Source organism: Temnothorax longispinosus, chromosome 11 (genome assembly GCF_030848805.1).
Source record: "Temnothorax longispinosus isolate EJ_2023e chromosome 11, Tlon_JGU_v1, whole genome shotgun sequence".
Taxonomy (NCBI): domain Eukaryota; kingdom Metazoa; phylum Arthropoda; class Insecta; order Hymenoptera; family Formicidae; genus Temnothorax; species Temnothorax longispinosus.
The window spans coordinates 10,972,478-10,985,552 of NC_092368.1; the positions used below are offsets into that span (position 1 = coordinate 10,972,478).

A 13,075-nucleotide genomic window follows, 5' to 3' on the forward strand; every position below is an offset into this window, starting at 1 on the left:
CATCGTCCAGCGTTTGTCGCATCGTCTCGGCGTCATAGAAGGTGCCTGATATACGAGCGGTTGTGTAATTATTACATATAATAAAGTGGCAGGACTATTAGTACTGAAGTATTCTTCTATTTTTTTAGCACAAGTAGCTGTAAATGAGTGTGTTACAGGCATTCCATCATTGTTCAACGGTAAAGGAAAACCAACGAGTTGATTCAATTTAGAGTCATATTGAATACGACCGGTTATTCGGGTTGGATCTTCACTTAACCATATATAAGATGGTAGTTTTTTCATGTGTAAAAACTTTTCTAATTCCGTGACTCGCATATCACCTTCTATTATTAAACAACCCGAATTATCTAACGTACGACTTATTGTACTCAAAGAAGGTAAGGGCAAGTTCACAGATAATGTTTCATACAACATTTGACCACCGATAACAAATAAATAAATTGCGAAAAGCCTAAGTGTATCGTCGTATCGTTGTCCCCCCTTCTTTTTGCTTGTGTTAGAAAGAGCAGTGTTCATTAATTTTCAAAAAAATGAGGTTTGTGCGTTTTATTTGACTCATATTGTATATCATGGTTTGCAGAATTATCTGAGTGTTTTCCCAGAAAATGTTTAATAGAAATATTTAATTCTTTATTTCGATTAATTTCAACATCTAAACAATTGAGCACAGGAAAGTAACATGAAATTCGTGGTTGAGTTTCATCTACAGAAGAGAACAATTTACGCATGTTTTTTTCTGATCGCGATCGAGAATTATTAGTAGTACCAACATTTTTTAGAGAAATTGTTTTTTCGAGATAATTTGTTCGATAATCATCTTGATCTACCATTCCCCCCAAACACTATCTATATCCTTGCTGACATCATTTAGTGATTTAGACGTTGATGGTAAAGATTCATGGGTTGTTCGATTTTCAACTGTTTTATTAGACGCGGAAATAGATTCAGTTAATCGTTTAGATTCCTTCATGCTTACAGTTTTGATAATAGATTCTGAGCCTTGTTCAGGCTTATCTCATTTGTCTTTTTATTTAAAGATTCTGAATGACGTCCAGAATCCAAAGTAGAGTTATGCATCGGATTATTGGTTAAATCAATAAAAAATGTATCGGTAATATTTACGGAATTGTTACGAACGAAAGCACCGGTACTCGTTATTAACAATAGTTCCTTCTGCAATCACAGCTAATGTAGGATCATCAGTATGTTGACTTTCGTTAGATATATCGCTGGATATCTTAAAAAATTCCTTATAATTGACTTAACATTACTTAAAACCGCCTTTTTCTGTCCAGCAGATTTTTTATGAGTCTCAATATGACGAGCAATATTTGAAATCATCCATCTGCTTTCGACTTTTGTAAAGTTAACAAGCACTGAACATAACGGGCATGTTACACAAGCAGAATATGTAAATGCTTTGGAAAGACCATTTTTGTCATAACTATCTTTTACGGATATATCTTTACTTTTGTAGAGCACTTTAATTTCTCCCGTATGTTTTCGCTTACGTTCTCATTTGATGTATACTTTTTATTTAAGTTTTTAATAAGCGTCTCTACTTTCTTTCTTTCAGTTTCAAGATTAACATTTGAACTTTGATCGCTTTGAAGTGGTGATACATATTTTTGTAAATTTGATTTGTCAACTGCAAGTTTCGCTTTCTTTAAAGATGGCTCATCGAGAGAAACTTGAAATGGCTTTGACAATCTCCAGATATCTGGTAACATTTCTTTAACTATTTTAACTAATGCCAGTATCAATTGCTTGTCACCTATCATGAATCGAAATTTTTCTGGCTTTTTCTCAAATAAACCAAAGTACGCTTTTAAATCTGCATTCGGTTCGATAAATTCTTGCATTTCATTTTTTGCAAAATCTTCTAGTTCACTTATCATTGATTTAGTGATTTTTTTGAAAGATATTGGATTATCTAAATTGTTAAAATGCATAATGTTTTTGATGTAGTTAGAAATAAAAACTCCATGTGTTGTTTCCAGAATATCCCAAAAGTTTTCAATAAAATTATTCTGACGAGCCATTTTGCAATCAATTTTCTTAAACTGAAGTAACCCAGTAAAATCTCGATTCATGTAATGTAATGTTATGACGATGTGTCTTTTGAAAACAGGCAAAAGGAAGCTTTAGGTAATATATTACATTCTTTGTCTCTATATATTAATCACTAATCAAGCCACTAATAATACTTTTCGCTAACCTTACAACTTCCAACTAGATTGTTTCATATTATCCCTGTAATGCAAAAAAAAAAACAATTAATTATTTTAAAAATTATTCCTTTATAAAAAAATTTATTGTAATATAATAGAAACCATTTTGTTTTTAATACAACGTATAAATATTTATAAATTAAAATTGTGGCATTTATTTATTACGAACTAAAGAAAAATGGATGGACATGTGTGTAAATTAGGTAGACCTTCGTATTAAAATAAAAAATAATAAATTATCCCGACACTAATTTTTTACTTATCAATATCATAACAACTATTTAATTAAATTGAAATGTATTATAATATATATTTTTAAACAAAAGTATTTAAAAATTGTGAATGCTTTATTGATTTTGTATTTGTTACGTCCTGCGGACTCCACGATATCCCTTTTTCGCGGGAATTCTTATGCACCTAAGATAGCCCTAAGATTAGGATAAACAAGCCGAGTACGGACGGTTATCGATCGGGGTGAGGTTAGATCTCGCATTCATTTTTTTTATACAACTATAATAGCTATTTGCTTAAGCGACGAAGCGACCTTCCAGAGTAAAATATTGACAGACGGGGCATGCGTAATCGGATTTTGTCTATCAACCTTGTCTGGCCCATAACTATAAACCCGGCGACACAACGCGTCAAAAGGGCCTGAATCCCAGACAGAGTTGATGAAGATCTTTATTGCATCGAGCGAGCTTTCTAAAATTGCTCGTGCGATGTTTCCGACAAACAGAGACAAAGCCTAGGACGTGATTGTAAATACACGTGGCGGAAGTTCTGTTTGCCTTGTACCTACTATTAAGATTGAGAAGAGTGCATCGTCTGTCGATATAAAAACAGGGTCGCGAGATAAGTAAGGAACCCCAATAAAAGAGAAATTGGCGATAGCCGAAAAACAAATGCGTCACTGGAAAGAACCGATGGGTTACACCCCCAATAAGACAGTGGGGGCCTTAAGAGAGGGCTCACCAATGGAAAACCGCAAAAATCGATAACCGTCTTTCTAGCTTTCCAGGATAGGCGAAAACTTAAGAATCTACCTCTTGGGTGAGGAACATCTCAACCAATAAGAAATCCGTTAAACAAAAATTAGAAACATCCCGCCAACCCGAAATCCTTTAAACGAAAACCAGACACCCCACATGAAATCCACCCCTTCCATTCCCTACATTTTCCTATATAAACCCCGAGATTGCGGCACTCGCTCTCAAAACTTCTCAGTCTCTTCAAGCCTCTGAAGATTTAGTCTGCATTTCGGCATTATAATCGTGATCTCTTCCGTTTTCGAGTCACGATTTCGCATTTAGAGTCTGTGCAAGAGATCCAGCAGCACATCAGTCGCTCCGACTCATCCTCCAGCGACACCGAGAAGAAACCCACTCGTTTTGAACTCATCAAGTAGTAAGTCCCGTAATTCTTTTAATCCTTTCTTTTTCCGCGTTATCGCCCCCCTTCTTAAACGATCTATCGATTGTCGGATCCCCGGAAGCTTATTATTTTGGGGTCGGTCAGTGTAGGCATCAGGTTCCCAGCGGTCGTTGGCGTTGTCGTGGGCCTGACTTGCCTCCCGGCGTCTTCATCGCTGTCGTGGACTCGGCTGGTCCGCTGACCCCCCTGAGCTTATGCTCGTGGGTCGGTCGGTGTAGGCATCGAGTTCCCAGCGGTCGTTGGCGTTGTGGTAGGCCTGACTTGGCTCCCGGCGTCTCGTCGCTGTCGCGGACTCAGCCTGTCCACTGACCTCTTCCCCCCCCTTTGAGCTCGACGATTTCCTTTTGTTCGCTTCCGACCGGGTCCAAGAGAGATCGACTAAACAAATAAATAATTTTAGTGGACCCGAAAGTCCTACCCCCTCGAGGACAGAATCTCCGCACGATCAGGCGACAGAGAAATCGCCAGAACAAGCGGGCGCGACGGGAGGTCGAACTCCCCCGGGAGCAGCTCAACGCTGGTCCTCCGCGACTCGCCATCCCACCGCCCCTACCAGCTTTTTCGGAGAAACCCGGTTGTTCGCATCAGAATCGTCCCACTATCATCTTATCTTATCGCCCAGTTGTCCTACCCTCTCGCCCAATTGCCGAACATCGCCCTATTTGCCGCGTGGCTCCGTTTCGCGTGGTCCCGCCTCGCGTGGTCCCCGTCAACCCCGATCCAGCCCGCTTCCTAGAACCTCCCGATTCCCCCTCCTTTTCCCGAAGTCCGTCCCCAACCTCCTCGACCGCCTCGACTCTCGATCTTGAGGAAGTAGGCGATCCTGAGATCGTAACCTTAGATTGATAGCTGTAAAATTAAGTTTTACTTATTTCAATTCTCATATACTGTACTTCATCGATTAACACACACACAGTAAATTCATGTAACTTCGATCCTGAAACTAATTGTAATAATAGCGGGCAGGATGTGCATTTTCAAGTAGGTATCCCCTTAGAAATCTTGCCCGATCACCCCCGCACTTATGTAACACCCGCGAGAAGTACACACATATACCTTAAACATACACTTCCATTGTAAAATGCTTTCAATCTCCCGTTTAATTTGCCTAGTTCTCACCTATTGTAATATCGACAGATTACTTAACTTAAATTTATAATAAATGTTTTATTTACGTTAAATATAAATTTCCATTTATTTATCATCTAAGACCTCACCCACCATTCTTCCACCTCTCGAAATTGCACGAGGTCCGATCCTGAGTTAAAGAGATTAAATTCTCTGACTCGAAAAAGGACCGATGATCGCACCGCTCACGAAAGGCGTCCTAACGTCTTTACGGATGTTGACCTTTTCTGAGTCATAAAAGTGCGTTCGGCTCGCGCCACGCGTCTCAGAGCGCGTACCTGCGAGCGACATTTGTAAGTATCTAGCTGCGTCCTCCCTTCCCCCCGACCCCTCTGGCTAGCCTTTCCCTTGCTTCCCAGATTTTCATATCCTAATCCCGGGGTTGGACGTAACATATTATTTAACTCTCCATTACTCGTAGAGTGAGCGAAGCGTTTACATGCTATAGTAAGTATACTTACGACTCTCCATAAGTTATAAAACAATACAGCAAAAATCTTATTTTGCAATAAAAGGGCATTCACGTTTTGCCAATAGACATTGGAAATATTTGCTTACATACAAAAATCTGTCTTTTGAATGCCAGCCGATTGCTGAATTTTTTAGATCGTATAACTTATTGTTAGACACTTGGTTAGACATCTCATTTACATGTGGTTAAAAAAGTAGAGATGACAACACGGATGACAACTATTTTCCTGTAATTGCACAAATACTCTTAAATGAACAAGTTTTAATATTGATTAAATAGTAGTACATCTTTCAAAGTAAACAATTAAGTAGGATATATATGAGACTTCTATATCAGGGATCTCAGGGGGGTGAGGGGCGGGGGGAAGGACTCGCGGCCGCGGGGTCTGCCTGGCGGGGGGGGGGGACTCTAGTGCCGCCGTCTTCCGAGGAGGTGCGGCGGGGGGGGGGGGATGGCTGCGTTCCCACCATATGGTGCGAGGGGGGGGGGGGTGGTGGGTGATCTGCGTTTCTAGCATAGGGTTGGGGGAGGGGGGGAAGGGAGGGGGTGGATTAGGCGAGCGCGTCGGGACATGTTCGATAAACAAATGCAGCCTCGCGTCGATGTTCGGCCGATAGTATTTATAAACAGATATCATTTCACACTTATCAAATGCGAGCGAGCGCCTATGGCAGGCTGCTATAATTTACGACCTGCGACTAGCGTGACACCGCGGTCCTTTTCACTTTTCTTCGTAGGAATTGCCGCTTATCGGTGTTTCGCGGCGCCATTCGGCTATGGCGTCGCGCGTTACAAAGGCGAGCGCCGATGACAGGCTGCTAGATTTTATAAACACTAGACGGCATAAGCGCGGCAACGCGACTCAATTTCTATGGGTATCGACGAACGTCGATGACAGAATTTATAAACGAATATCATCTCGCACTGCGGATGGCCGAGCATCGATGGTCGCGCGACGTAGGTACTCGACCAAAATTTTATGCGACTTAACCGTCGCGGTCTCTTCTCTTTATTTTTCTGTATAGGAAGAGTCGCTTATCGGTGTTTCACGGCGCCATTCGGCTATGGCGTCGCGCGTTACAAAGGCGAGCGCCGATGACAGGCTGCTAGATTTTATAAACACTAGACGGGATAAGCGTGGCAACGCGACTCAATTTCTATGGGTATCGACGACCGTCGATGACAGAATTTATAAACGAATATCATCTCACACTGCGGATGCGAGCATCGATGGTCGCGCGACGTACGTACTCGACCAAAAATTTTATGACTTAACCGTCGCGGGTTACAAAGACGAGCATCGATGACAGGCTGCTAGATTTTATAAACACTAGACAGCAATGCGACTCAATTTCTATGGGTGATATTGTTTCTCTGCAGTGTATGCACACCATGCACTAAAACAGAAGAAACGATACGCGATGCTCTAGTTGGAACGAGAGGAAAAGGCAATAGAAAAAGTATATAAGAAAGAATGAAGCAAGTCAAAATCGCAGTCTGTGATTTGAAAGTCTACGCGTCGGTACATCGATTGGAAAAAAGTATAGCGCGATGACAATAATTCAGATATGGATCGCGAGTTAACGGACGACAGCGACTATTTTAGTGACGAAGACGATACTCATGAAGAAGTCATCGATAGAATAGTGCTGCGTTGGGAAATCATCGAACTAAATCTACGTGTGAGACACTGTGTAATTTATTTTTATTATTCAACGGGTGGTGCACTCTCACTATGTGCTCCATGCATGGTTACTTTATGGGACCTTAATTTCGGCATGTACGCTCGCTTAAAACACTTCGTTGAGAGACGCGGAACGACGCATGGCCGATATTGTTCAAGATGTCGCGAATCATTATATATGATATTTCCACGTAATATGTGCCCGATTTGTACACGATAAAAAAACATTATTGTGACTTTTAAAACAATAATTTCGAGGCAGTGATGGATGTAAATTCATCCGACGAAGATCGTCCTTTGTCACCGGACAGCGATTACAACAGTGAAGAAGACGATAACCGTAGAGAAGTTGTGAAAAAAATAGTGTCGCGTCCCGAATTTTTAGCGCTGGATGGACGTACGAAGTGTTGCGCAATTTATTTTTATTTTGAATATGGTTCAGATAATCTGTGTTATTCGTGCATGATCGCTTCACCAGACACTGGTGAGCACATACGTGAACGTCGAGAGCATGTAACCGAGCCGTACGACATAATGACCATTCAATTTTGCACAGATTGTCGTAATACTCCATTGTTTCAAATATATCCATGCCACATGTGCCCGATTTGCATGAAGTAATAAAAAACATTATCGCGAGTGGGACATTACGTGCGCAACATGGTGTGGATCATTGAAGAGGAATCTGTGGAGCCTCCAAAATCTGACGATGATATAGAAATGGAATGTATTACAACAGATATCATCAATGGTTTGCGTGAAGAAGATCAAGGAGTGAAATTGAGGGATGTGCGACGAATATCGCCGGTACAGTTTCTTCGCGATCGCGAACTCAATATACGCGGAACCGGTCAACGCTTCGCTAGACAAAGAGTCGTTATCAATACCTCTTCTCCATATGACTGGGGTTCTATCGTGAGAAAAAAAGTATATCGACGGCTGCGGGACGAGTGCGTTAGCGAGGAAGAATCACGTGTAGCTCGCTGTACTGACGTTGTGCCTATTGTTGACTATCGCTATTGGGCGTCTAAATTTTGTGAACAGCTCTATGATTGTGAAGCAACATATATTAAGATTCACACAGGTATTGGGAAATACGTCGAATTGGTGGTGATGAACAATTCGATACGTTTGTATATGTACCCAAGGGTAAGCCCTAATCCTAATCATCCCCATCTATTGATGCTTCAAAAAACCTATGAACGTGACTTTGATGATCATGATAATTGGGAGCATAATGTCCCTTACTTCTTGCCTCATTTTGTTATGTCTGACTACTATCGCATTCAAAGTGGCAAACGATATTGTTCAGCGTGCGATCGAATCACGTGCAAGTGCTCCATCGAAGAATGTGACGTTGTTTAAAAAAGACAATATTAAAAAACAAAAACATGGAACATCTCGATAAAACGGAACGCGACCTGGTGGAAGGATCCAACCAAATCGCTACCTTGGGCGAATATCTTGCATGGGAACAGCGATGCGAGAAGTTTATTGAGCAGCTCGAAGAAGACTGTCGTTCCAAACGTCCGCGGCTCTCAGATGGCTCTCAGACTGTCGGAAACAGATCATCTTTAGTGGCAAGAATCGCGCGACTCGATGGTGCGAAGACTCTATTACAGAGACGGTTCATACATATCGGTGGTGGTGGTGAGCACGCGGCGGGCAGTAGTAGTAGCGGTAACGAAAACGCGGAAAGACTCGTGTGGCGAGAGATTGATGCCGCGTTCGAATGTCGTGTATTGACCGGTGCAGTGATAAATATCAATTACATCGAACCGCGAAAATTTCTCGAAGATGCCGAAGTCATCGTGCTCGATCGTGTGCAAAACGTTATGCAAACACACGCAAGTGTAAAGATAAACACCGTGTTCAACGGCGAGTTTGTGACGGGTGACAAACGTGGCAATAAAAGTTTCAGCACGAGTAACTTTGAACTCTTTCGTTCGTCCGAACGGTCCGATCTGCGCGAGTGGTACAAGCTACACGTTATCGAGCCCACATTAGCGAAACTCGAGGATTTCCAGGAACGCGATAGCGGATGGGCGTTGTCGCGTATACTCAATTTGACAGTGAACGTGAACAAGTACAATCCTTTGCGCGCGGGATGTTACATCAATTTACCGGAAAAAATTAAATTGAAAAAAGCTGTGATCAACGTGCATTCTATGGACAATGCGTGCTTCGCGTGGTCAGTGGTCGCCGCGCTGTATCCTGTCAAGGTCAATAATAATCGGGAATCCTCGTACCCTGATTACAAAAATATATTAAATTTACAAGACATTAAGTTTCCAATGACTTTGAAACAGATTAAAAATTTTGAAAAACACAACACTATATCCATCAATGTGTATACCATCGAGGGAGAGGAAACGCCGACCGTTCTCCCGATACGGCTCACCGACCTGAGGAGAGAAAAGCACGTAAATCTGCTGTACGTGCAGGACCCGCGAGACGACGTGGGACATTTTGCATGGATCAAGAACCTATCCCGCCTTGTGAGCTCACAATTGAGCAAGCATCGTGGTCGGAAATACTTTTGCGATCGGTGAGTACCTATACTCCTTTTAATAAAATTATAAAATATTGTATTGTTATATAAAAATTTACAAAATTGTGTTTTTCTTTTTGCAGATGTTTACATTATTTTCATTCGAGCGAAAAATTGGAAGCCCACGGTGTAGACTGCCGAGCGATAAACAACTGTGCCATCCGACTACCGAGCGAGGACGACAAGTGGCTGAGTTTCAAGAATCACAGCAGGAAGGAACGACTTCCATATGTCGTGTACGCTGACCTGGAATGTACCCTCGAGAAGACGGATGCGGATCCGACAACGTCCACGTTCAAGTCTCAACATCATCGGGTATTTAGTATAGGATATTACGTGCGGTGCTCGTACGACGACTCGTTATCCGCGTATCGATTTCGTCGCGATAAGGATTGCGTCGCGTGGTTCGCCGAGGAACTAAGACGTTTAGCACACGACGTAAAGAACATCTTGTCCGATAATATACCCATGGTGGATTTCACGCGAGACGAGTGGAAAAAGTTTAACAGCGCAACGCACTGTCACGTGTGCGAAAAACCGTTCGAGCCAGACGACGTGCGAGTACGCGATCACTGTCACTTGACCGGCAATTATCGAGGTCCCGCGCATTCTAATTGTAACTTAAATTATAAAAATTCTCACTTCATTCCCATAGTATTTCATAATTTATCGGGTTATGATTCTCATTTTATTATAAAAGAAATTGCCACCGCGTACGAAGGACATGTAGAGTTACTCCCAATCACGAAGGAAAAATACATTTCGTTTACGAAGAACGTTAAAAGCACTGAAGATAAATACAGCCAAAATTGCATCAAATTAAGATTCATCGACTCGTACAAATTTCTTAGCACGAGTCTCGAAAAATTAGCATCCTTCCTCGATAAGGATAAGTTAAAAATTATACGTTCAAAATTTTCCGCGTTATCCGACCAAGATTTCGAATTATTGACGCGAAAAGGTGTCTTTCCGTACGAGTACATTGACTGCATCGAAAAGTTGGAGGATACGTGTTTACCATCGCGCGACTCGTTTTACAGTTCATTGACAGGCGACACCGTATCCGAGAGCGATTACGCGCACGCCGTCAACGTCTGGCAGCGGTTCTCCATTCGAACGCTCGGTGACTACAGCGATCTGTATCTAAAGATCGATGTCTTGCTGTTGGCCGATATCTTTGAAAATTTTCGCGATAGCTGCGTCGCGAGTTATGGACTCGATCCGGCGTATTATTACACTCTACCGGGGTTTACGTGGGACGCTATGTTGAAGCATACGGGTATCAATTTCGAACTGCTCACGGACATTGACATGGTCATGTTCATCGAACGCGGTATTCGCGGTGGTTTGAGTCAATGTTCAAACAGATACGCGGTGGCCAATAACAGGTACATGCAATCTTATGATACATCGAAACCATCGTCGTACCTGATGTATTTCGACGTAAACAACTTGTACGGTTGGGCAATGTGCCAACCATTGCCATATGCAGATTTTCGATGGGTCGAAGACGTCTCGAATTTCGAGTTTAGCGCGATCGCTTTGGATTCGCCCACGGGTTACATTCTCGAAGTCGATCTAGAGTATCCGCAGAATAAACACGACGCGCACGCCGACTTACCGTTCTGTCCGACGCGCGATAAACCACCCGGCAAACGGCAGGACAAACTTCTCGCCACGCTGTACGATAAGAAGCGTTATGTCATACACTACGGCAACCTACAGCAATGCACGCGCCACGGTCTTCGCATCACAAAAATTCATCGCGTATTACAATTCGCTCAATCTCCATGGCTCCGCAATTACATCGAACTTAATACAAAATTTAGAACACAGGCCAAAAACGATTTTGAGAAAAATCTGTATAAATTGATGAACAACGCGGTTTTCGGGAAAACGATGGAGAACGTTCGAAATCACGTTGATGTAAAATTATTATCAAAGTGGAAAGGTAGATACGGCGCGGAGGCACTGATCTCGAAACCAAATCTTCACAGCAGGAGCGTTTTTTCGGAAAATCTGATAGCCGTTGAACTGCGAAAACTCGAGGTTAAATTTGACAAACCTATTTACGTCGGCATGTGCATTCTCGACATATCGAAAGTCTGTTTGTACGAATTTCATCACGAGTACATGTCTCCCCTGTATCGCGACAAGTGTAGAATTATGTACACCGATACGGACAGTCTGATATATCACGTAGAATGCGAGGATGTGTACATGAACATGAAACGCGATATCGCTAAATTCGACACGAGCGATTACGCGATCAACAACGCGTACGGTATCCCACTCGCCAATAAAAAAATTCCGGGCTTGATGAAAGATGAAAACAACGGTGCGATTATGACCGAATTCGTCGGACTCAGGGCGAAGATGTATGCCTTGCGAGTGGACGGTAAGAAAGACTGTAAAAAAGCGAAAGGTGTTAAGAGCAACGTCGTAGCCAGGTCGATAACGTTCGACGATTACACGAGATGTCTGCGAGACGAAATTGAAATGATGCGACGGCAGGCTTGCATAAGGTCCGAAAAACACGAGGTGTACACCGTGTCCGAAACAAAAATCGCTCTGAGTCCGTACGACGACAAGCGATACATTATACCTAATTCGACCGATACGTTACCGTGGGGACATTATCAAATACCTTTGTAACGTGTGTATAAAATGTATAACGTATGTATTGTATAACGTATGTATAGTATAACGTATGTATAGTATAGTATAACGTATGAATTATATTATATGTAGTAACGTATTGTGAGAGTATTATATTACAGTATTGGAAAGAATATTAATTAATAAATAAATATATTGCACACATATGTGTATTTCAAACATTTACATGTATTACATATTGCATATTTTTATGTTATAAATAAAAAAAAGTTTGCACAAAATTAAATAACATTATCCTTGGATATCCATGAGTTGTGCGATCCATCGAATCCCAGCCATTTAACGTAAACCTCGTCGCCCCTCCTGCGCAGTACTTTCTCCACGAGATACACGTCCGGATAAGTCGCGCGATGCAACTCGTGTTCGTAGAACCCTCCAGAGACGGATTTTCCACGATAGTCCTCGAGTAGATAGGTTACGGGATTGGTACGCTGCACTTTAACGATCTTAAACACCTCGGTGGTCCAATTCGGCGTGTAACCCTTCTCGAAAATCGTCTTGTATTTGCTGACGCGTACCGAGTCGCCCGCTTTGAATTTTGCCGGACCCGCGATTTTTATCGCGCTGTATACGGTAGCCAAGAGTTTTTCGGCGATCGCGGGGGTAACGTCGACGGGTCGCATGCCGATGGTTCGATGCTTGCGCGCGTTGTAATCCGATACGAGTCGCGGCAAGGCGTCGACCCACTTGTAATTTCCATTGAGCGTAAACATCTTCCACATGTCGTTCTTGAGCGTGCGATTGAATCGTTCGACGACCGATGCCTTCAATACCGAATATGTGGAATAATGATTGATGCCATGTTTCTTTACGAGACGTTGCACGTCGGCGTTGTAAAATTCCTTCCCCATATCGGTTTGTAGGTTACTAGGACACCTCCCGCTGTGTCGAATGAT

The 13,075-nt window shown here is 42.4% G+C and overlaps 1 protein-coding gene across 1 annotated transcript; it reads left to right on the plus strand.

The window, feature by feature from the left end:
• Nucleotides 1-5,832: 5,832 nt before the first annotated feature.
• Nucleotides 5,833-12,586, plus strand: LOC139822158 (uncharacterized). Its single transcript, XM_071793761.1, has 2 exons — nt 5,833-9,497; nt 9,584-12,586. The coding sequence occupies exons 1-2, from the start codon at nt 8,341-8,343 to the stop codon at nt 12,153-12,155; spliced, it is 3,729 nt and encodes a 1,242-aa protein (XP_071649862.1). The 5' UTR covers nt 5,833-8,340; the 3' UTR covers nt 12,156-12,586.
• The last annotated feature ends 489 nt before the right edge of the window (nt 12,587-13,075 follow it).

What these genes read in the sequence shown, in the direction of transcription:
- LOC139822158 (XM_071793761.1), top strand. Translation starts at nt 8,341, where the DNA reads ATGGAACATCTCGATAAAACGGAACGCGACCTGGTGGAAGGATCCAAC. An exon ending in CGGAAATACTTTTGCGATCG is followed by an intron (nt 9,498 to 9,583) that starts GTGAGTACCTAT and finishes TTCTTTTTGCAG; the next exon opens with ATGTTTACATTATTTTCATT.